Genomic DNA, 23,067 nt, shown 5'->3' with positions numbered 1-23,067 from the left:
ACTGATAGTTACTCTCCTTCAACTTCTCCCACCACCACCTTTTTCACAGCTGCTGCCAGAACCCTCAGCCCCACTCCCCATGTCTCCAGTCCTCTTCTGTTTTAGCACCTATCAGTCCCCCAAGCTGACTCAGATATTTACCTTACCCTCCAAGTCCTCAGCATTCTCCTTTCACCCCTACCAAACCTTCCTCAACACTCCCCCACTTTCCTCCCCTTAAAATATCCTCTCTAACCCACACTACTCCCTGCAACTTCAGCCAACCCTCACAGAATTCTAGACAGCATCTTCAGTACTCCTCCTCAAATCTTACTTTATTCACATTAAATCCACTTCAGTTCAGTTCGTTGCTCAGTCCTGTCTGACTCTTTGCGATCCAATAGACTGCAGCACACCAGGCTTCCCTGTCCATCACCAACTCCCAAAGCTTATTCAAACTCATGTCCCTTGAGTCGGTGATGCCATCCAAACCATTTCATCCTTTGTCGTCCCCTTCTCCTCCCACCTTCAATCTTTCCCAGCATCAGGGTCTTTTGCAATGAGTTAGTTCTTCGCATGAGGTGGCCAAAATATTGGAGCTTCAGCATCAGTCCTTCCAAAAAATATTCAGGACTGATTTCCTTTAGGATGGACTGGTTTGATCTCCTTGCAGTCCAAGGGACTCTCAAGAGTCTTCTCCACACCACAGTTCAAAAGCATCCATTCTTTAGCGCTCAGCTTTCTTTATAGTCCAACTCTCACATCCATACATGACTACTAGGAAAACCACAGCTTTGACTAGATGGACCTTTATCAGCAAAGTAATGTCTCTGCTATTTAATATGCTGGTCATAACTTTTTCTAGGTTGGTCATAACTTTTCTTCCAAGGAGCAAGCATCTTTTAATTTCATGGCTACAGTAACCATCTGCAGTGATTTTGGAGCCCCTCAAAATAAAGTCTGTCACTGTTTCCATTGTTTCCCCATCTATTTGCCATGAAGTGATGGGACCAGATGCCATGATCTTAGTTTTCTGAATGTTGAGTTTTAAGCCAACTTTTTCATGCTCCTCTTTCACCCTCATCAAGAGGCTCTTTAATTGCTCTTCACTTTCTGCCATAAGGGTGGTGTTATTTGCATATCTGAGGTTATTGATATTTCTCCTGGCAATCTTGCTTCCAGCTTGTACTTCATCCAGTCCAGCATTTCTCATGATGTACTCTGCATATAAGTTAAATAAGCAGAGTAACACGATATAGCTTTGATGTACTCCTTTCACAATTTGGAATCAGTCTGTTGTTCCATGTCCAGTTATAACTGTTGCTTCTTGACCTGCCTACAGATTTCTCAGGAGGCAGGTCAGGTGGTGTTGTATTCCAATCTCTTTCAGAATTTTCTACACTTTGTTGTGACCCACACAGTCAAAGGCTTTGGCATAGTCAATGAAGCAGAAGTAGATGTTTTTCTGGAGCTATCTTGCTTTTTCAATGATCCAGTGGATGTTGGCAGTTTGATCTCTGGTTCCTCTGCCTTTTCTAAATCCAGCTTGAACATCTGAAAGTCCACGGTCCACATACTGTTGCAGCCTGGCTTGGAGAATTTTGAGCATTACTTTGCTAGCATATGAGATGAGTGCAGTTGTGCGGTAGTTTGAGCATTCTTTGGCATTGCCTTTCTTGGGATTGGCGTGAAAACTGACGTTTTTCAGTCCTGTGGCCACTGCTGAGTTTTCCAAATTTGCTGGTATATTGAGTGCAACACTTTCACAGCATCATCTTTTAGGATTTGAAATAACTCAACTGGAATTCCATCACCTCCACTAGCTATGTTCGTAGTGATGCTTCCTAAGGCCCACTTGACTTTGCATTCCAGGATGTTTGGTTCTAGGTGAGTGATCACACCATCGTGATTACTTGGGTCATGAAGATCTTTTTTGTACAGTTCTTCTGTGTATTCTTGCCACCTCTTAATATCTTCTGCTTCTGTTAGGTCTATACCATTTCTGTCCTTTATTATGCCCATCTTTGCATGAAATGTTGCCTTGGTGTCTATGATTTTCTTGAAGCGATGTCTTGTCTTTCCCATTCTGTTGTTTTCCTCTATTTCCTTGCATTGATTGCTGAGGAAGACTTTCTTATCTCTCCTTGCTATTCTTTGGAACCCCACATTCAGATGCTTCTATCTTTCCTTTTCTCCTTTGCCTTTTCCTTCTCTTCTTTTCTCAGCTATTTGTAAGGCCTCCTCAGACAGCCATTTTGCCTTTTTGCATTTCTTTTTCTTGGGAATGGTCTTGATCACTGCATTCTGTACAATGTCACAAACCTGTGTCCATAGTTCTTCAGGCACTCTATCAGATCCAATCCCTTGAATCTATTTGTCACTTCCACTGTATAATCAGTAGGGATTTGATTTAGGTCATATCTGAATGGTCTAGTGGTTTTCCCTACTTTCTTCAATGTAAGTCCAAATTTGGCAATAAGAAGTTCATGATCTGAGCCACAGTCAGCTCTTAACCTTGTTTTTGCTGACTGTATAGAGCTTCTCCATCTTTGGCTGCAAAGAATATAATCAATCTGATTTCAATATTGACCATCTGATGATGTCCATGTGTAAAGTTGTCTCTTGTGCTATTGGAAGAGGGTATTTGCTATGACCAGTGCGTTCTTTTGGCAAAACTCTATTAGCCTCTGCCCTGGTTCATTTTGTACTCCAAGGCCAAATTTACCTGTTATTCCAGGTAGCTCTTGACTTCCTACTTTTGCAATCCAGTACCCTATAATGAAAAGGACATCTGTTTGGGGGTGTTAGTTCTACAAGGTCTTGTAGGTCTTCATAGAACCATTCAGCTTCTTCAGCATTTCTGGTTAGGGCATAGACTTGGATTACTGTAATATTGAATGATTTGCCCTGGAAATGAACAGAGATCATTCTGTCTATTTTGAGATTGCATCCAAGTACTGCATTTTGGACTCTTGTAGACTATGATAGGTACTCCATTTCTTCTAAGGGATTCTTGCCCACAGTAGTAGATATAATGGTCATCTGAGTTAAATTCACCCATTCCAATCCATTTTAGTTGGCTGATCCCTAAAATGTCGATGTTCATTCTTGCCATCTCCTGTTTGACACTTCCAGTTTGCCTTGATTCATGGACCTCACATTCCAGATTCCTATGCAGTGTTGCTCATTACAGCATCAGGCTTTACTTCCACCACCGGTCACATCTACAACTGGGTGTTGTTTTTGCTTTGGCTCTGTCTCTTCATTCTTTCTGGAGTTATTTCTCCACTGATCTCCAGTAGCATAATGGGCACCTACCGACCTGGGGAGTTCATCTTTCAGTGTCCTAACTTTTTGCCTTTTCATACTGTTCATGGGGTTCTCAAGGCAAGAATATTGAAGTGTATTAGATCCAGAGCCCACCCAAATTCTATGCCTCTTCACCATAGCTACTCCCCCGACCTTCTTCACACTTCTTCCAGAATTTACTTCCCCTATGAAACAGCCCCAATATATCTTTCTCTCTCCTTCCCTCACCCAGTATTTTCTTTAATTCAGCTTCCAGCTTTCCCAGTCTTTGAACTCCTAGCCTTAAATTAAGCTGCCAGGTCTCCTCCAGTATTAGCAATTTCCCCAAATTCCTTCACTCTCTACAATCAAACTTTAATTTCTCCACCTGCTTACCAGTTAGTTCCTAGTGCAAAGTTCCAAATTTCTTTCAAAAACCTGTTTACTTCCTTCCTTACCAAGCTGCCCGTCAGGGATCTCGCAGTCCAGGGGTTGGAGACCAACTCTCATTGTAAATAGAACCAAGATTGTGACAGACATCCCCCAGAACTGCTAGGTTGCTCTTTTTCTCTACAACCAGGAACCCCTTAACCCTTAACTGCCCACCCCCACCTTCCCAGGAATATCATCTGAGGTGATTCTTGTGAAGTTACAGTGTGCAAACTTCTAAAACAGACTAAAATGAGATTATCTAGTCCCAACCCTGCTGTATAAATTTGGTAGGAGGTCTGGGAAGAGAAAGAAAAAGTCCCTGTTCCTGTGAGATAAGCCTTGACCTCCTTTGTCTGAGCTGAGCCTGTATGTAGGGGAAAGGTGAGGGATGACAGAGTCTGTCTTCACTTGCCAAGCCCAGCAGCAGTTGGCCTTTACTTTTAGATAGGCCTGGGTCCCACCCAGGTTTAAGATCAGAGGGATTTTCTCCACTGTAGAATTGGAAAGCTGAGAAGAATATTAAAGTCAAGGAATATGAAGATCATTTCTTTCACTCTGCAGAACAAATATCCTGGAGCTACAAACTGTAGCACCCATCACCTGTGTATAACTCTGTAAACAATGACTCCCTCAGGCCTTCACTTCATCACCTGTATGTTGAAAGTTAGATGAGATTCCTTATCTCTGAGATTCTGGAGAGGTAAATTGTATTATCTTTACACTCATTTAGATGTCACACTTAATGAAAAGCCCAGGCTTGAAGTCTGGTAGAACTTAGATTTAGATTCCAGATCTGACACTCTTTATAACTTCAGCCAGTTCTGTCAACTTATTTGAACCCAGTTCTTACCTGCAAAGTAGTATCAGAATGCACAGTTCATAGGGCTGTTGTGAGGGTAGAGTGAGGTAAAATGCCAAAATAGTTGGCATCTTCTCTTGTTAGTTGGCAAGAGAAGGACTAGCCTCTTAATATCAGTATTAGGTGGTCCAACTGGACCTCCCTTCTTCTCTCATCCTTTTTCTGTCATATCACTGCCTTTTAGTCGAGCGACTTTGGACTTGCTTGCTTCTAGGAAGCCTTGCAGTATCATTTGCTTGGTTTCCAGCTATTATGTTTTTTTCTTTGTTCTTTTTTAGTGTGGTCAAATATACAAAACCTAAACCTTACCATGTTACCTATTTTTAGGTGTGCGATTCAGTTAAGTGGTTTTTTTTCAGGGTTATGTTTTATGCACTGAGCATAGTCTCAGAATGTCAAATCACGAGTCTGGAGAAGACAAAGGGTGGATTAGCCTGACCTACACATTTACATTATTGACTTGGTAAACACTGATTGACATGAATTTGGAGACCAGTCAGTCATGGTGAGGAGCTTACTGTGTAGTGGGGGAGATTCGACAGGTAAGCAGATATAGTTATGGTATAATGGATCAGTGGGAAGCAGCATCTCATGGTGGTTACAGTCATGAGATAGGAGTCAGATTTGATTTTTAACCCAGCTCTACTTACTAGCTTCATGGCTGTAAGGAAATCATGGAACCTAAAAATGGGGTGTTAATATTACCTTCCTCTCAGGGTTGTTAAATACCCTGATATAAAACACTTAGCACAAAGCCAGGCATATAGCAAGTACTCAGTAGATATTCTCAAGTACTATAACTACCTTAAATATTTGTTGCATATTTCATTGTATGAGTGTGGTGGTGGGAGTGACTTAGTGCCTGGCAGAGAAAGGAAGCTTCATAGAGGAGGTGATATTTGAGTTGGAATTTGAAGATCACCACATGAGAGGAGTGAGTCAAGGATAGAGCAGCATGTGCTAAGAAACAGAAGTCTGAAAATGCATGACGTGTTCAGAAATTTTGAGAAGCTGATGGGAGGCCCAGCTCAAAGTAAAGAGTCATCACTTGGGCCCTAAGTTACTAGAGTTGGGCTGGTGTGTGTCTGTGTGTTGGCTGGGTTGGGGGAGTGGCACTGTGTCTTAAAAAAAATAGTAATGGGCCACTATTTTAGGCCTATAGTTAACCCACAGTCATTGTCAATTATCTTGTGATTTCTTTTAACCCCTATCACTTTAGATGATAGCTGGTGTTCAAGACATAATGGGCATGTTCTCTAGAATTCACATGGGAGGCAGGCGAGGCCCAAGTTTCCAAGGTGTGGAGGATAACAGAAACAGTAATGCTCTGAGCCCCAAAGGCATGCTCTGCAGATAAATTGTCTTGACAACCAGAATGATTTTACCAGAATAATAACTAGATTGTGTAAAACTACAAAGGACTTTATAACTATGTTCTTGCAGGGAGAAGAATAAAATACCTACTGCTTGGAGGCTTCTTAGGTATTGATATGAGTCACTTAGACAGGAGAGAAATCCAGTTGGTGCTAACTTTTCTTCCATCCTTATTACAGCAAATGGTGTTTAGATGGGGATGGAGTTCTTTGATAGAGAGTGGGAAAGAGAACCCACATGGTTAAAATGAACCTGCCAGGCCTCTCTCAAGGCTTTAATTCTATAGCTCTTTTCAAGGCACCTGGTGAACAACCCCTCAAGGAGCTCAAGGAACTTCAGCTGTGCCTTTGAAACCACTTTTGGTTTTCCTTGAGGAACTGTGGATGAAGGGTTGTGCATATACTGAAAAGGCCGCAGTAATGGCAGTTGTGGTAGCAAGTTATAGAAACCCCAATTAAACTGGTTTTAGCCAAAAGGAATGTGTGAACCCACAGACCCGAAAAATCCAGGTTGGGTTAAGAGGTCCAAATGTCCTCAAGACCCTGATTTGCCTTCCACTCAGCTCTTCATTTGTGTGACTCCCTTCTCAGGTCGGCTCTCTCCTCATGGTGCCATAGTGGCAGCATCACCTAAGGCATAGCTTTCGCACTCATTTCTTAGTAACTCAGATGTTAGAGATTCCCTTCCTCATCCTAACAGTTAAAAACCCCAAATTCCTACAGTTACGTCTTTAGGTTCTTGCCAGGTCTCATTGAGTCTGAACCAGTAAGCTTTAAGCCTACCCCTGGGAGCTGGGCATGGAGTCAGCTCTACCTGAACTGCAGGGACTTAAATAGAAAGGGTGCTGTTATTAAAAGAAGTGAGAAAGTTTGGGGTAGGCAGAACACCAATATGGTGAAACCCCATTCCAGGCACTGAGGGAGAGATGATGAGCTAGTTCCTTAGGAACATGAGCAGAGTTTGAATCTATAGGACTTGACGACCGAATAAGTAAAAAAAAAAAAAAAAACGTATTTATCAGAAGAAAAGCAATGACAAACCTAGATGGTGTATTAAAAAGCAGAGACTTTGCCGACAAAGGTCCGTATTGTCAAAGCTGTGGTTTTTCTAGTAGTCATGTACAGATGTGAGAGTTGGACCATAAGGCTGGACCATAAAGGCTGAGTGCCAAATAATTGATGCCTTCAAACTGTGGTGCTGGAGAAGACTCTTGAAAGTCCCTTCCACAGCAAGGAGATCAAACCAGTCAATCTTAAAGGGAATCAATCCTGAATATTCATTGGAGGGACAGATGCTGAGGCTGAAGTTCCGATACTTTGGCCACCTGATGGGAAGAGCTGACTCATTAGAGAAGACCCTGATGCTGGGAAAGATTGAAGGCAGGAGGAGAAGGGGACGACAGAGGATGAGATGGTTGGATGGCATCACCAACTTGATGGACATGAGTCTGAGCAAGCTGCGGGAGATGGTGAAGGACAGGGAAGCCTGGCATGCTGCAGCCCATGGAATCGCAAAGAGTGGGACACGACTGAGCAGCTGAACAACAGCAATCAAGTGCTTACTGTGTGCCAGGCGCTCTTCTGAGTCTGTGACATGTGTTGCCTCATCGAATTTGCACTCAACACTGGAAAGTACGTATTAGTATCATCTCCATTTTATGTATGAGGAAGGTTACGTGCAGAGCAGCAGCATGCCCAGAGCCACACAGCTGTGAAGGATGATGCCAGCGTCCGCCCTTTCACCATTGTGCAGTTCTCCTGCCTTGCCGCAGGAGGAATCAGCAGGATTCCTGAGGTTGTGGTCACAGAATTGTAAAGGAGTCTTAGAAACAGTCTCTTTCAGTTCCTTCATCTTACTGAGGAAAAAAATTGATCACCAGAGATGAACATAACTTGTTTAGAAAAATTTCTAACAGCTTTATTGAGATATTGGAGAAGGAAATGGCAACCCACTCCAGTATCCTTGCCTGGAAAATCCCATGGATGGTGGAACCTGGTAGGCTACATACAGTCCATGTGGTCGGAGTCGGATACGACTGAGCAACTTCACTTCACTTTATTGAGATATAATTCGCATGCCATAAAATTGACACTTAAAATTTTTGAGATATAGTAGATTTACAGTATTACATAAGTTTCAGGTGTACAACATAGTGACTGATAATTTTTCAAGATTGTGCTCCATTTATAGTTAATAGAAAATGGTGGCTATATTCGATGTGCTATAGATACATCCCTGTAGCTTATTTTGTACCTCTTAACCCCCTACCCCTGTTTTGCCCTTCACTGCTTCCTTCTCCCTACTAATAACCATTTAGTTTGTTTTCTATATCTGTGTTTCTTGTTATATTCATTAGTTTTATTTTTAAATTTCACGTATAAATGATATCATACAGTATTTGTCTTTCTCTGTCTGACATATTTCTAAGCATAATACCCAAGAATATCCATTCCTCACAGGACTCCTGGTGAGCTGGGCGTGGCTTGACAGTCCATCCCTTGGTTGGCTGGCCCGTGGATAGACCTGTGTTTCTCTTTTGTATGATTCTCTGTCAAAAATACACCAATAAATTTAAATACAGAACTTTTTCTCATCTTAGGAGAGAAAAAGACTGTTCAAAGTAAGGGTAGAATTAAAATCCATGCCAGTGCAGGTTAACACAGGTATTATAATTGTGACAGGAATCAGGAATACTTTGGCTGCTTCTGCTTCCCCATTTTTAATTTGTTAGTATATTTACTAATTTAGTTTATGAAAATCATCATTAATACATTAAAAGGTTATTCTTCTACCTAGAAAATAAAAGGAGTACTGTTGATACTTAAATTCATCTATTCTCATTTGTCAGTGGCTTAGGCTTCCTACTGTTTTGTTTTTTGGGGGGGGAAATAATTTAATTACCCAATAATTATTTATGAGTTTGGATTGGCAAGCTAACTAACCTCTTCCACATCTTGTCACCATTACACTGACCTTCTTTTCTCCCCAGGCTGCCTATTCCCAAACTTGAAGACACCATTAGGAGATACCTCAGTGCACAGAAGCCTCTGCTGGATGACAGCCAGTTCAGGTAAATGATGAGAAACCCAAATGACCATGGTTGGGTGGTTCAGGAGAAGCTGACAAGTGGTGGTGGACCAATCTTCGGGGAGTGTCTATGATTTGACTGGGTCCTCCAGCACCTGAGACCTAGTCTTTACATTTGCAAGTTCAGGAAATAGATTTTCACTCATGAAGGGCTGACCAAGCCCTAAGGTGAGACTCTTTAACTTGACTGAATAAGCAATGGTTTAGACACTAGAAGGCCAAGTTTGTACTGCCCTGGCAGATTTTACCTCGTCAGCTAGCTGGCACTGGTCATTTGCAGAGGGCATGTGCTCTTGCTAGTGAGCTTTATTGAGGAGAGCATGTGGCAGACCAGAAGTTTGCTTGGTGAGCTTATGTACTGGGTTGGATAGTATGTCCCCTAAATTCACTCCCTTCTCAAAAACTTCAGTATGTGACCTTATTGGAAGGAGGGTAGTTGTATGTGTAACTAGTTAAGAGCAGTTCAGTTCAGTCACTCAGTTGTGTCTGATTCTTTGTGACCCCGTGGACTGCCGCACGCCAGGCTTCCCTGTCCATCACCAACTCCTGGAGCTTGCTCAAACTCATGTCCATTAAGATGAGGTCATACTATTAATAGAGAAGGTTTAATCCTTATTCTAGTCCTTAGAAGGGATAAAGAGACAGCCATGTAAAGAGGCAGGTTGGAGTGTAGTAACAGGCTAAGGAATGCCAAGGATATCTGATAACACCACAAGCGAAGAGAAAGGCCTGGAACAGATTCTCCCCTAGAGTCTTCAGAGAGAATAGATGGTCTTGTCAGCACCTTGATTCTGTACTTCTAGCCTCCAGAACTATGAGAGAATACATTTCTGTTGTCTTAAGCCATCTGGTCTGTGGCACTTTGTCTTGGCAGTCATGGGAAACTAATTCAGCCTGGAAGTGGGAAATAATATTGGATATTGTAAAAAACATGGATTCCATCAGGCTGTTGTATCCCGGTGTAGTACTCTTTTTCCACAATGGGAATTTGTTGTGCAGAACACTGGCCTTGTCATTAGAATCACATAGAGTCCTTTAATGGACAGTGATGGAAAAAACCAGATGAACTGTCCACTGTCTTTTTGTTGTTGTTTAGTCATTAAGTCATGTCCATCACTTTTGTGACCCCATGGACTGTAGCCTGCCAGGCTCCTCTGTCCATGGGATTTTCCAGGCAGGAATACTGGAGTGGGGTGCCATTTCCTTCTCCAGGGGATCTTCCCTACCCAGGAATTGAACCCACATCTCCTGCGTTGGCAGGCAGATTCTTTTATCACTGAATCACCAGGAAAGCTAATCCACTGCTTTTAAATATTCCGTATTAGTCACTTGAAGCTTCTCTTGACGTGGTAATGATTTAATAGCTACTGGTTATTAAGTATTATTTTTCAAACTATCCTAAATCCTTAGCTTTATAAATATTTTAAAGATCATGTAAGGTGGTGTATTTCTGGGTTAACATATAAAGAAACTGAGACTGAGAAAGATCGAGTAACTTGTCCAAGGTCATACAATTTGAAAGTAACAGGGCTAGAATTCAAACTTAGCTCTTCTTGACTCCAAAGCTTTTGGAGTCATTTTCTCCATGTCAAGCTGCCTCCTAGATTACACATTGTTTTATGAGATGTGAATTCATCTTCCTGAGCTGTCATTTTAAGAAAATATCTTAGATTTATCGGCTTAGGTTGATTCTCCTCTTCTGATTAGAGGTACTTTCTGGTCTCAGTCACAGATTCTACGGATATGCTAGGGAACCCAAAGTTCTGCGATGCATTTGTGGCCATGAATCTAAAAGCCACCTATTTCCTGTCGTGGTTTGATTATGTCTTTTCTTGAACATTTCAGGAAAACAGAACAGTTGTGTAAGAGTTTTGAAACTGGAATTGGAAAAGAACTACATAAGCAGCTGGTGACTCAGGACAAGCAGAACAAACATACAAGCTACATTTCAGGTGGGTAGGCAGGACTGTGAATGTGGTATTTCCAGAGCCTTCCATAATGGAAAGCAGGGCATCTTCTCTCCTGTTTTGGTCTCACAGGGGTTTTTGGTGAGACCAAAAACGTTTGTGAAGTGTTGTCTCATCCTCTCTTCCTGAGGTGAACATTAAGGCTGAGTGAGCTCTTCCTCCACTGAGCTATTGCCTGCAGTCTGTGGTCAAGAGCAGTGGCTTGCCTGCTCTGTAGATAGGATCAGGACAGAACCTCATCATTGGTTCTGCCTGAAAAGGATGCAGGATTTGGTCCTGTGTCCTGTATGCACCATTCTAGGTCCTTCGTTGTCTGGCCCAGCTGCCCACTCCAGCCTCGTTTCACCATCCTCCCTGACACACCCGTGCTTCAGCAAACCGGAGTAGCTTCTTCCCTCGACCCCTTAGTCTTTTCATTCTTCTGGGCCTTAATCCATGTTGTTCCCACCACCTTTTTTTACCTGGCAAATTCTTCCTTTAAGACCCAGTTAAGATGGTTGTCAGAGATTGGGAGTAGGGGCTGGCAAAATGGTGAAGAGGATCAAAAGGTATAGACTTTCAGTTATAAAATAAGTAAGTCCTGGGAATGCAATATACAACTTGGTGACTATAGTTAGTACTGTATTGTGTATTTGAAAGTTGCTGTGAGTATGGATATTAAAACTTCTAATAAGAAAAGAATTTTTATAAGTGTGTATGGTGATGGATGTGCTGAGCATTTTACATATATACAAATATCGAATCATTATGTTGTACATTTGAAGCTAATATAATGTTATATGTCAATTACATCTCAATTTGAAAAAAGCAGAAAAGACCAGATCTGGGTAGGATGATTTTTCTACGAAACCTTTCAGCCCTTCCCATTCAGAGTTGGTTGCTTCCACTCTGTTCCTACTGCACTTCTTTAACTCAGTTTATGTTTGTAGTAAGGTTATACATGCATACCATTTAAAGAATCAAATAGTTTTCTCATGGTTGTTATAAGAAGCAGCAGTTTCCTGACCTTGATTTAATTTCTCACTTCTCATTTTGCCCCATTCTCTAAATTACTTACTCATATCAATGCATCTTTTTTAGTTTTAGGCATTATCTATAGATGTCTCACTGTAAAAGATTAGGATTTGTTGGTCTCTTGTATCCTCACCACATTTTCATCCCCTTATTGTCACAGCATGCTATGCTGTGCTTAGTCGCTCAGTCGTGTCCAACTCTTTGTGATCCCATGGACTGTGGCCCACCAGGCTCTTCTATCGTGGGATTCTTCAGACAAGGATACAGGAGTGGATATTCCCTTCTTCAGGGGATCTTCCCAACCCAGAGATCGAATGCAGGTCTCCTGCAGTGCAGGCAGATTCTTTACCGACTGTGCCACCAGGGAAGCTACCTGGTGTTTATACTGTTATAATCATGTAAACACTGTTGTCAGCTGAGTTGTGTAGCACATTGGGATTGTTTTTCCTTTTCCACACTAACTTTGTTTTCTCTATGATTAATAATTATACCTTTTTTTGTTTTGCTTTCTATGTGCTTAATAATTTATTTGGGATTTTTTTTTTTTAATTTCTCATCTTCCTTAATGGTCTTTCTCCAGTTTGCTTTTTTTCCTGTTTGTTTTACCCTCTTTTCTTTCTTCAGATGTTTCATAATCCTTCTCTGTTGTCTTAGACCTGAATGAAATATTAAAAGTTGTGGGAATTTCTATAAATGAGAGTGGGCTTGTCAGTCACAGCTTCACTGTAATGTGATCAGCTAAACCACTTCCTCGGGGCGCCCCTAATGTTGGTGTCTTTGGGTTATTTAGACTTCTTAGGGAAGGCTTTTCCAGTTAACTGCCAAAAGGTATATTCTTGGTTGCTGCTGTTGTAGGAGTGGGATTAAGGAAAGAAGACTTGAGTTCTCATCTGTGACTTACGTCTCCCAATTTTACTTTCTCCAGTGAAAAAAACCTTAAGTCTTCTACTGGAGTAGGGAGGGAATCTGGGGGGTGGGGTTCTAATTAAACAGCCCTTCAACCAGCTGTACCTGGGCTACTACATCCTGAGCCATCTGGGGGTTCTGCTGTTTAAGTCATATTGTTTCCTGGCTTTCTCTGCTGCCAACTTAGGGTTGGCTTTCTCTGACTCTGCTAGATAATTTTATACTTTCCAATATTTGTTCTTTTCTTCTCTCTTATTCTCTTTGCCTTATTGGCTTATGTCTTTTAAAAATTCTTTTACTCAAGGGATCAGAAGCATAAATTCCTGTCTTCTTTCATCAAATGTATCTTACCCCCGTTTTAATGAATTGCATTCTATTTTAATTCTGTTTATCGCCTTCACCAGAGTTCTTCTGAATTGAAGTCCATGCTCTATCCCCAGGCCCAGGGCCTGGCATGGCACTGATTCTCAAGGAATGAAATGGAATTAATGGATCAACAAATGTATAATAGATAAATTTTTGTCCATTAATCCTTCCCCAATGCTTTATGTATAAAAACTACTTCTTCCCGTTGAAGATACCCCATATTTGTAGAGTTCACCCATGCTTGCTAATCCAACCAGGAACTTCCCTTGAAAACATGTTTTCTAATAAGATACTGCTTCTGGAATTTTTACAAGCATCCACGGGAATACAGAGGCTAGTTTGAGGGGCTCATATGCACTGAGTTATTTCTAATTGCCTTTCAAGTATTTCCTAAAAGAGGGAGTAATGTACATAGTACACAGAATGATGGTGAAAACTTTCTGTCGTTTTAGGGAGACAGTCAAGTATGGATATTGTCCCTGAAAGGAGGTGAAGCACAGGAGGGATGGGGATTAAAAACTGTTCTGTTTCAGTGTGAATGCAAGTGAGGAATTACTGTTTTTTTTATTTCTGTAAGTGTTAAGGAGGAAAACAGAATGAGGAGGAAAAAGCAATTAATAAATATTAGAGAAATGTAAGTCAAAACCACAGTGATGGTTATCCACTAGATTGGCTCCAATCAAATAAGACTGATAGTAACGTCAACAACAACACTAGAGAAGACTCTACACATGGACATCACCACATGGTCAATACTGAAATCAGACTAATTATATTTTTTGCAGCCAAAGACGAAGAAGCGCTATACAGTCAGCAAAAACAAGGTCAAAAGCTGCCTATGGCTCAGATCATGAACTCCTTATTGCCAAATTTGGACTTAAATTGAAGAAAGTAGGGAAAACCACTAGACCATTCAGATATGACCCAAATCAATCCCTTATGATTATACAGTGGAAGTGAGAAGTAGGTTTAAGGGATTAGATCTGAGAGTGCCAGAAGAACTATAGATGGAGGTTTGTGACATTGTACAGGAAGAGGTGATCAAGACCATCCCCAAGAAAAAGAAATGCAAAAGGGCAAAATGGTTGTCTGAGGAGGCCTTACAAATAGCTGAGAAAAGAAGAGAAGTGAAAGGCAAAGGAAAAAAGGGAAAGATATATCATCTGAATGGAAAGTTCCAAAGAATAGCAAGGAGAGATAAGAAAGCCTTCCTCAGCGATCAATGCAAAGAAATAGAGGAAACCAATAGAATGGGAAAGACTGGAGATCCCTTCAAAAAGTTAGGAATACCAAGGGAACACTTCACGCAAAGATGGGCACAAAAAAGGACAGAAACAGTATGGACATAACAGAAGCCGAAGATATTAAGAAGAGTTGACAAGAATACACAGAAGAAGTATACAAAAAAGATCTTCATGACCCAGATAACCACGGTGGTGTGATCACACTCCTAGAGCCAGACATCCTGGAATATGAAATCAAATGGGACTGAGGAAACATCACTACGAACATAGCTAGTGGAGGTGATGGAATTCCAGTTGCGCTGTTTCAAATCCTAGAAGATAATGCTGCAAAAGTGCTACACTCAGAATGGCAGCAAATTTGGAAAACTCAGTAGTGGCCACAGGACTGGAAAAGAAGGGCAATCCTAAAGAAGGGCAGTGCCAAAGAACATGCAAACTACTGCACAATTGCATTCATTTCACATGCTAGCAAAGTAATGCTCAAGATTCTCCAAGCCAGGCTTCAACAGTACGTGAACCAAGAACTCCCAGATGTTCAAGTTGGATTTAGAAAAGGCAGAGGAACCAGAGATCCAATTGCCAGTATCCACTGGATCATTAAAAATCCAAGAGAGTTTCAGAAAAAACATCTACTTCTGTTTTATTGACTACACCAAATAAATTGTTGTGTGGATCACAACAAACTGTGGAAAATTCTGAAAGAGATTGGAATACCAGACCACCTGACCTGCCTCCTGAGAAATCTATATGCAGGTCAAGAAGCAACAGTTAGAACTGGACATGGAAACAACAGTCTGGTTCCAAATAGGAAAAGGAGTACATCAAGGCTGTATATTATCACCCTGCTTATTTAACTTCTATGCAGAGTACATCATGAGAAACGCTGGGCTGGAAGAAGCACAAGCTGGAATCAAGAATTACCAGGAAAAATATCAATAACCTGAGATATGCAGATGGCACTACCCTTATGGCAGAAAGTGAAGAAAAACTAAAGAGCCTCTTGATGAAAGTGAAAGAGGAGAGTGAAAAAGCTGGCTTAAAATTCAGTATTCAAAAAATGAAGATCATGGCATCTGGTCCCATCCCTTCATGGCAAATAGATGGAGAAACAATGGAAACAGTGAAAGACTATTTTCTTGGGCTCCAAAATTATTGCAGATGGTGACTGCAGCCATGAAATTAAAAGATGCTTGCTCCTTGGAGGAAAAGCTTGACAGCATATTCAAAAGCAGAGACATTACTTTGCCAACAAAAGTCTGTCTAGTCAAAGCTATGGTTTTCCAAGTAGTCATGTATGGATGTGAGAGTTGGACCATAAAGAAGGCTGAGCGCTGAAGAATTGATGCTTTTTAACTGTGGTTTTGGAGAAGACTCTTGAGAGGCCCCTGCACTGCAAGGAGATCCAGCCAATCCATCTTAAAGGAATTCAGTCCTGAATATTCATTGGAAAGACTGATGGTGAAGCTGAAACTCCAATACTTTGGCTATCTGATGTGAAGAGCTGACTCATTGGAAAAGCCCCTGATGCTGGGAAAGATTGAAACCAGGAGGAGAAGAGGAGGACAGAGCACAAAATGGTTGGATGGCATCACCGACTCAATGGACATGAGTTGAGAAAGCTCCAGGAGTTGGTGATGGACAGGGGAACCTGGCATGCTGCAGTCCAGTGGGTCGTGAAGAGTCAAGAGTCGAAAACAATTGTGCAACTGAACTGAACTGAATGGTAACAAATGTTGCTGAGGATGTGGAGAAATTGAAACCTTGTACACTGCTGGTGGTAATGGTGCAGCCACTTCGGAAGACACCTTGGCAATTCCTCAAAAGATTAAACATAGAGTTCTGGTTCAAGATGGTGGAGTAGAAGGACATGGAATTCACCTCCTCCCACTGATATGTCAGAAATATTTCTACATGTGGAACAGTTCTCACAGAATATCTACTGAAAGCTTGCAGAAGATCCCATACAACCAAAGATGCAAGGAAGGTCCCCACTTAACTGGGTAGGATGAAGTGAAAAGGCAGAAGAGGAAGTGGGACAGGACCTGCACTCTTGGGAGCTGTGAAAGATGACCTCTTCCCTCACCTGACAGCCTCCTTCACTGAGTATGAGATCCACTAGGACAGATAGGGAGCTTCAGAGGCTGGAGAGGAGAGTGTAGGAGCTGGCTTGCCACCCTGCAGAGTAGAGAGACCCACAGATGGTCCAGGCCATATTGCCTCACTTCTGAGCCCAAGACACCTGCCTGCTGGTTTGTGCTGCAACGGGGTGCTGAAACTTAGGTTTCAGAGGGCAGACCCGGGGGTAGGACATGGTTTGGCTGTGGGGAGACAGCCCAAAGTGCTTGGAGTATGGCCAGGCTGAACAAAGGGTGATTGATGGTATTGGCACAAAAACAGACGTATGTATCAGTGGAACAGAATAGAGAGCCCAGAAATAAATCCACACATCTACGGTCAATTAATCTATCACAAAATAGGCAAGAATATACAGTGGAGACAAGACAGTCTCTTTAATAAGTGGTGCTGGAAAAACTGGAGAACTACATGTAAAAGAACGAAGTTAGAACATTCCCTAATACCATATACAAAAATAACTCAAAATGATTAAAGACCTAAGTATAAGATCAGTTACAATAAAGCTACTAGAGAAAAACATAAGGAGAATACTCTTTGACATGAACCATAGCAATGTTTTTTTTTAAGGTCTGTCTCCTAGAGTAATGGAAATAAAAGCAAAAATAAGTGAATGGGACCTAATTAAACTTAAAAAGCTTTAAAAGCACAGCAAAGGAAACCATAAACAAAACAAAAAGACAACCTGTGAAATGAGAGAAAATATTTGCAAATGATGTAACCAACAGAGATTAGTCCCCAGAATGTACAAACCGTTCCTACAGTTCAATATAAAAAAGCAAACAGCCCAATCAAAAAAATGGGAAGAAGACCTAAATAAACATTTCACCAAAGAAGACATATAGAGATAGCCAATGAGCACATGAAGAGATGCTCAATATCGCTAATTATTTGAGGAAAAAAATATGGGGTATTGCCTCACGCCAATCAAAATAGCCATCATTAAAAAGATCTACAAATAATAAATGCCAGAGAGGGTGTGGAGAAAAGGGAGCCCTCCTACACTATTGGTGGGAATGTAAATTGGTGCAGCCACTATGGGGAACAGGATGGAGGTTCCTTTAAAAACTAAAAATAGGGTTACTATAAGATCCAGCATATATGCAGATATATGGGCATATATCTGGAGAAAAACTCTACTTCATAAAGGTACATGCTCCCCAGTGTTCATAACTGCACTATTTACAGTAGCCAAGACATGAAAGCAGTGTAAATGTCCATCAATAGGTGAATGGATAAAGAAGATGTGGGGTGTGTGTGTATATATATATATGTATAATACATACACACACACAATGGAATGTTACTCAGCTGTCAAAAAATGAAATAATGCCATTTGCAGCAACATGGATGGACCTAGAGATTATCAAATATACTAAAGTAAGTCAGAGAAAGATAACATCATATGTTATCACATGTGGAATCTAGAATATGCAGATGAGCTTATTTCTAAAACATGTTTGAGACAGACTCACAGACATGAAAATAAACTTATGATTGCCAAAAAGGGAAAGGTGGTGGGGGAGGGATAAATTAGTTTGGGATTAACAGATACCAATATATCTAAGATAAACAGCAAGGACCTGTATAGCACAAGGAACTGTATTTGATATCTTGTAATAATCTATAATGGGTAAGTGTCTGAAAAAGACTAGGTATATGTATAACTGAATCCCTTTGCTCTACACCTGAACTAACACAGCATTGTAAATCAATGATACTTCATTCTCAGTCAAAAAGCAAAGGGTTAGAGTAGACTTCCCATATGACCCAACAATCCCTTTCCTAGCTATATCTTCCAAGAGAACTGAGAACATAATGTCCACACATACAAAAAGCACTAGCATTATAATAACCAACAAGTGGAAACAAATGTCCATCTACAGGTGAATGGATAAACAAGATACAGTATATTATTGGAACATTACTTAACAATAAACAGAAATGAAGAACTGATACATGCTACAGTGTGGATGAATCTCCAGTACATTATTATAAGTGATAGAGTGTGTGTTCAATTGCTTAATTGTGTCGATTCTTTGCAGCCACATAGACTGTAGCCCGCCAGGATCCTCTGTTCAAGAAATTTTCCAGGCAAGAATATTAGAGTGGGTTGTTTTTTTGTACTGCAGTGGATCTTTCTGACCCAGGGATCGAACCTGCATCTCTTGTTTCTCCTACATTGGCAGGTGGGTTCTTTACCACTAGAGCCACTGGGAAGCTCATAAGTGATAGAAGTCAGAAGCAAAAGACCACATATTATGTGATCCTATTTAATGTTTTTGAATTATTGCAAAGCAAAAAAAAAAAAAATCAGAAAATTCCACCCTCTGAAAGTGAATGTCATTTCTTCTGAATATGCTTGATTTTTTTTTTTTTTTTCTCACATTCTCTTTAGGAACTCTTTATTGTTCATTTTTATTTTTTAGGCCCTTGGTTTGATATGTATTTAACTGCTCGAGATCCTGTTGTCCTGAACTTTAATCCGTTTATGTCATTCAACCCTGATCCAAAGTCTGAGTATAATGACCAGCTCATCCGGGCCACCAACATGACTGTCTCTGCCATCCGATTTCTGAAGACACTTCGGGCTGACCTTCTGGAGCCAGAAGTGTTCCATTTGAACCCTGCCAAAAGTGATACTGATACCTTCAAGAGATTCATACGCTTTGTGCCTTCGTTTCTATCTTGGTATGGTGCCTACTTGGTCAATGCATATCCCCTGGACATGTCCCAGTATTCTCGGCTTTTCAATTCAACTCGTTTACCCAGACCCCATCGAGATGAACTCTTTACCGATGACAAGGCCAGACACCTCCTGGTCCTAAGAAAAGGACATTTCTACATCTTTGATGTCCTGGATCAAGATGGGAACATTGTGAGTGCCTCTGAAATCCAGGCTCATCTGAAGTACATTCTGTCGGACAATAGCCCGGCCCCTGAGTTTCCGCTTTCCTATCTGACTAGTGAGAACCGGGACATCTGGGCAGAGCTCAGAGAGAAGCTGGTGAGTGGTGGCAACAAGGAGACCCTGAGGAAGGTGGACTCGGCTGTGTTCTGTCTCTGCCTAGATGACTTCCCCATTAAGGACTTTGTCCACTTGTCCCACAGCATGCTGCATGGTGACGGCACAAACCGCTGGTTTGACAAATCCTTTAACCTCATTATAGCCAAGGATGGCACTGCTGCCGTCCACTTTGAGCATGCCTGGGGTGATGGTGTTGCGGTGCTCAGGTTTTTTAATGAAGTGTTTAAAGATAGCACTCAGGCCCCTGCCATCACTCCCCAGAGCCAGCCGGCCAGCACTGACTCTTCTGTGGCCGTACAAAAACTCAACTTCAAGCTAAGTGATGCTTTAAAGACTGGCATTCGCGCTGCTAAGGAAAAATTTGATGCCACCGTGAAAACCCTCACCATTGACTACATCCGGTTTCAGAGAGGAGGCAGAGAATTCCTGAAGAAGCAGAAGCTGAGCCCTGACTCGATGGCTCAGCTGGCCTTCCAGATGGCCTTCCTGCGGCAGTACGGGCAGACGGTGGCCACCTATGAGTCCTGTAGCACTGCAGCATTCAAGCACGGCCGCACCGAGACCATCCGCCCAGCCTCCATCTTCACAAAGAGGTGCTCCGAGGCCTTTGTCAGGGAGCCTTCCAAGCATAGCGCTGGAGAGCTTCAGCAGATGATGGCCAAGTGCTCCACATACCACAACCAGCTGACGAGAGAAGCAGCGATGGGTGAGACAGGGCTGGGGAGCGTGCCGCTTGGTCTTGTTGCCCTCAGCTCTGGGGTGTGCCTCAGTACTATTCTGATTTCCACCCTTCCCTAGGCTTAATCCATCTGCTAACTGATGATTAATTTTTCCTTAGCAGCCTGAACAGCCAGAGTAGCCACCAGGGACAGAACATTCTCTCCCCCTGAGCAGGAATGGGGTGATGCGTCTGACTTAAATGCATCACCCTCATTTAAGGTCACTTTCAGCTGTGTCACATACTCTCTTCCTATTACTTATTGGTCTTCAGCCTCATTTTTGACAATGCAGGATTTCTAAGCCCACGGGCCCTCTTCCTTCAGCCCAGTTGTAGTGTGTTGGCTGCATGTAAATAGGCCATCTCAGAAGCTCTTCCCTACCTAAGTGGCATCATTTTGCTCCTTTGTGATAAAATTCAAGACCTAGGAAGGACCTGAAGGATCGCGTGGTCCAGTCCTTTCATATGGCAAAGTCCTGGAACTGAAAGGGGCCTCCAAGACATTCTGGTCCCAGCCTTCTCTATTTTATAGGTAGGAAGCTGGGACCACTGGCCCAGGATCACACAGCAAATTAGCAGGAAAGCTGAGACTAGAACCAGGTCAAATACCCTTTCCATTTTGTTCCACTGACTCCATCTTGTCCTTTGTACTCGATTTGGGCTTTTGGTTTCCCCTTAGTTTTTGAGTCCATGGTGTGCTCTCCACATACTTTTCATGACTGTTTAAACTGATTCAATCTCAGAATTTTAAAAACTAGGTTTATCTTAGGCTGATTTTTAGCTCAGCTATTCACTGCTTTTTTAAAAGGAATATTCTAGAATGCACTGCTCCAGAATTTAGCAAGGTAGAGGTGTGAATGCAGAGGTCGACAAACCCTTCTTCCCCTCTCAAGGATGCTGTGAAGGATATTCCTGTCTTGGGTGAGAGGTGTTACTTAGTGAGGTCCCTTTCAGTTCTGAGAGTCTGATTTTCCATTTTGTCTCTGACAGGTCAGGGCTTTGATCGACATTTGTTTGCTCTGCGGTACCTGGCAGCAGCCAAAGGGATCAGCATGCCCGAGCTGTTCCTGGACCCTGCATATAGGCAGATAAACCACAACATCCTGTCCACCAGCACGCTGAGCAGCCCAGCAGTGAACATTGGCTGCTTTGCCCCCGTGGTCTCTGATGGTTTGGGCATTGCGTACGCTGTTCAGGACAACTGGATAGGCTGCAACGTCTCTACCTACCAAAGCCGCAATGCCCGTGAGTTTCTCCAGTGTGTGGAGAAGGCCTTAGAAGACATGTTTGATGCCTTAGAAGGCAAAACCATCAAAACCTAGCTTCTGGGTGAGTGAAAAGCCTCTGTTTCATCAGCATAAAAACTGGGGCCTCTGTAGTCAGTAGGCACTATTCTTTGACTAATGAAACTGATTATGAGGTGCCTGAGCACCATTGCTATAAGATTTGAGCCTTAAAACCATGGTTTTAAAGCTAAACATATGATTTCCAAGATCATAACTAAAGATAATGTGATATTTTGGTTTTAAGGACATTATCAGGAGGTAAGATTTGGAAAATAACTCAGATGTACTTATTGTTGAAGCCAAAATAAAATTTAATTCTTTCTTAGAGGTGGTTCCTCTTAGGCTTTTTTGTTTGGGGTTTTGTTTGTTTTAATTGTTTAACCTAATTGCCTAATCTTGACAAAGAGCTTCCCAGTAGTAAGTTCAGGTGACAGTTCCTGTTGGCTGTTGGTTCTTCAGGTAATGGTGAGAAACACGCATCTTTCCTGTAAACTTGCTTCTCTCTCCAGGATATCCTTTTTTTAAAAATCCTCTTCATTTTTCTAAGGAGTAAACTGCTACTGCCTGATTCTGATAGTCCTGCTGCAATACAGGGGTTATACCCTTGGATTTAAGGAGTTCTATTTCACCATTCTTCGAGCCAAAGGAAGATTAAGAATGTGTGTGTATTTATTTTTACCAGTTGGATCTTGTGTGCTGATTATGCTCTGTACATTGTGCAGAGCATAGAAACCTCTCCATTGAGTGAAATGAACACAGAATTTATTGTTAGAACATCACTGCTCTAGCAATGTATTGTTTAAAGTACTGCTATAATGTGAAAAGGAAGAGTATTCTGTTGTTTTTGAAAAGGAAGGGTTTTTTGTTTCTGTTTAATTTTACCTGTGTGTCCAGTGGCTTGCCCAGTGAGTTACTGGACAGCTGGAATTTGAACTCTGATAATGAGCCAGTCACAAAGTTCTTCCAGTGCGTTATCTCTTTTAATCCTCCTCACAGTTCATGTCAACACACCTGCCTGTTTTCTTAGCCAACACTGTCCATTCTTTGCTCAGTAACCATTTGGTAAATACCCAGCAGATCCCAGGTCCTCTGTACTCCTTGATTTGATCGGAGAGAGGCATTTGGGGGCTGCCAGTGACTGAAGCGACTTAGCAGCAGCAGCAGCGCACATAAACATATGCTGCTGTCATTCAGCAAACATGATCAGGAGTATCTGAACTCGGTATCTTGGTTCCACCATGTCCTTACTTTACGACTATAGGCAAGTTCTTTTGTCTTTCTGGTCTGTGAGTTCCTTTGTAAAATGGAGATAATTCCTGTAGCATGGGGATGTTATAAGAATTAGCTGTAACAATATAGGTAAAGTACCCAGCACACAGTTGGAGC

The 23,067-nt window shown here is 41.8% G+C and overlaps 1 protein-coding gene across 1 annotated transcript in view; it reads left to right on the top strand.

The window, feature by feature from the left end:
* Positions 1 to 22,287, top strand: part of CPT2 (carnitine palmitoyltransferase 2) — a 23,277-nt gene extending 990 nt beyond the window's left edge. The window contains exons 2-5 of the mRNA XM_040231162.1: positions 8,922 to 9,002; positions 10,865 to 10,971; positions 19,079 to 20,383; positions 21,386 to 22,287. Coding sequence (XP_040087096.1) covers positions 8,922 to 9,002; positions 10,865 to 10,971; positions 19,079 to 20,383; positions 21,386 to 21,717 — 1,825 coding nt within the window. The 3' untranslated portion in view covers positions 21,718 to 22,287. The remainder of the gene's footprint in view (positions 1 to 8,921; positions 9,003 to 10,864; positions 10,972 to 19,078; positions 20,384 to 21,385) is intronic.
* Positions 22,288 to 23,067: the final 780 nt, after the last annotated feature.

This window comes from Oryx dammah, unplaced genomic scaffold (assembly GCF_014754425.2).
Source record: "Oryx dammah isolate SB20612 unplaced genomic scaffold, SCBI_Odam_1.1 HiC_scaffold_28, whole genome shotgun sequence".
In the NCBI taxonomy this organism is placed as follows: Eukaryota; Metazoa; Chordata; class Mammalia; order Artiodactyla; family Bovidae; genus Oryx; species Oryx dammah.
Note: the sequence above shows the minus strand (reverse complement) of the source record. Positions and strands in the feature narration are given on the sequence as shown.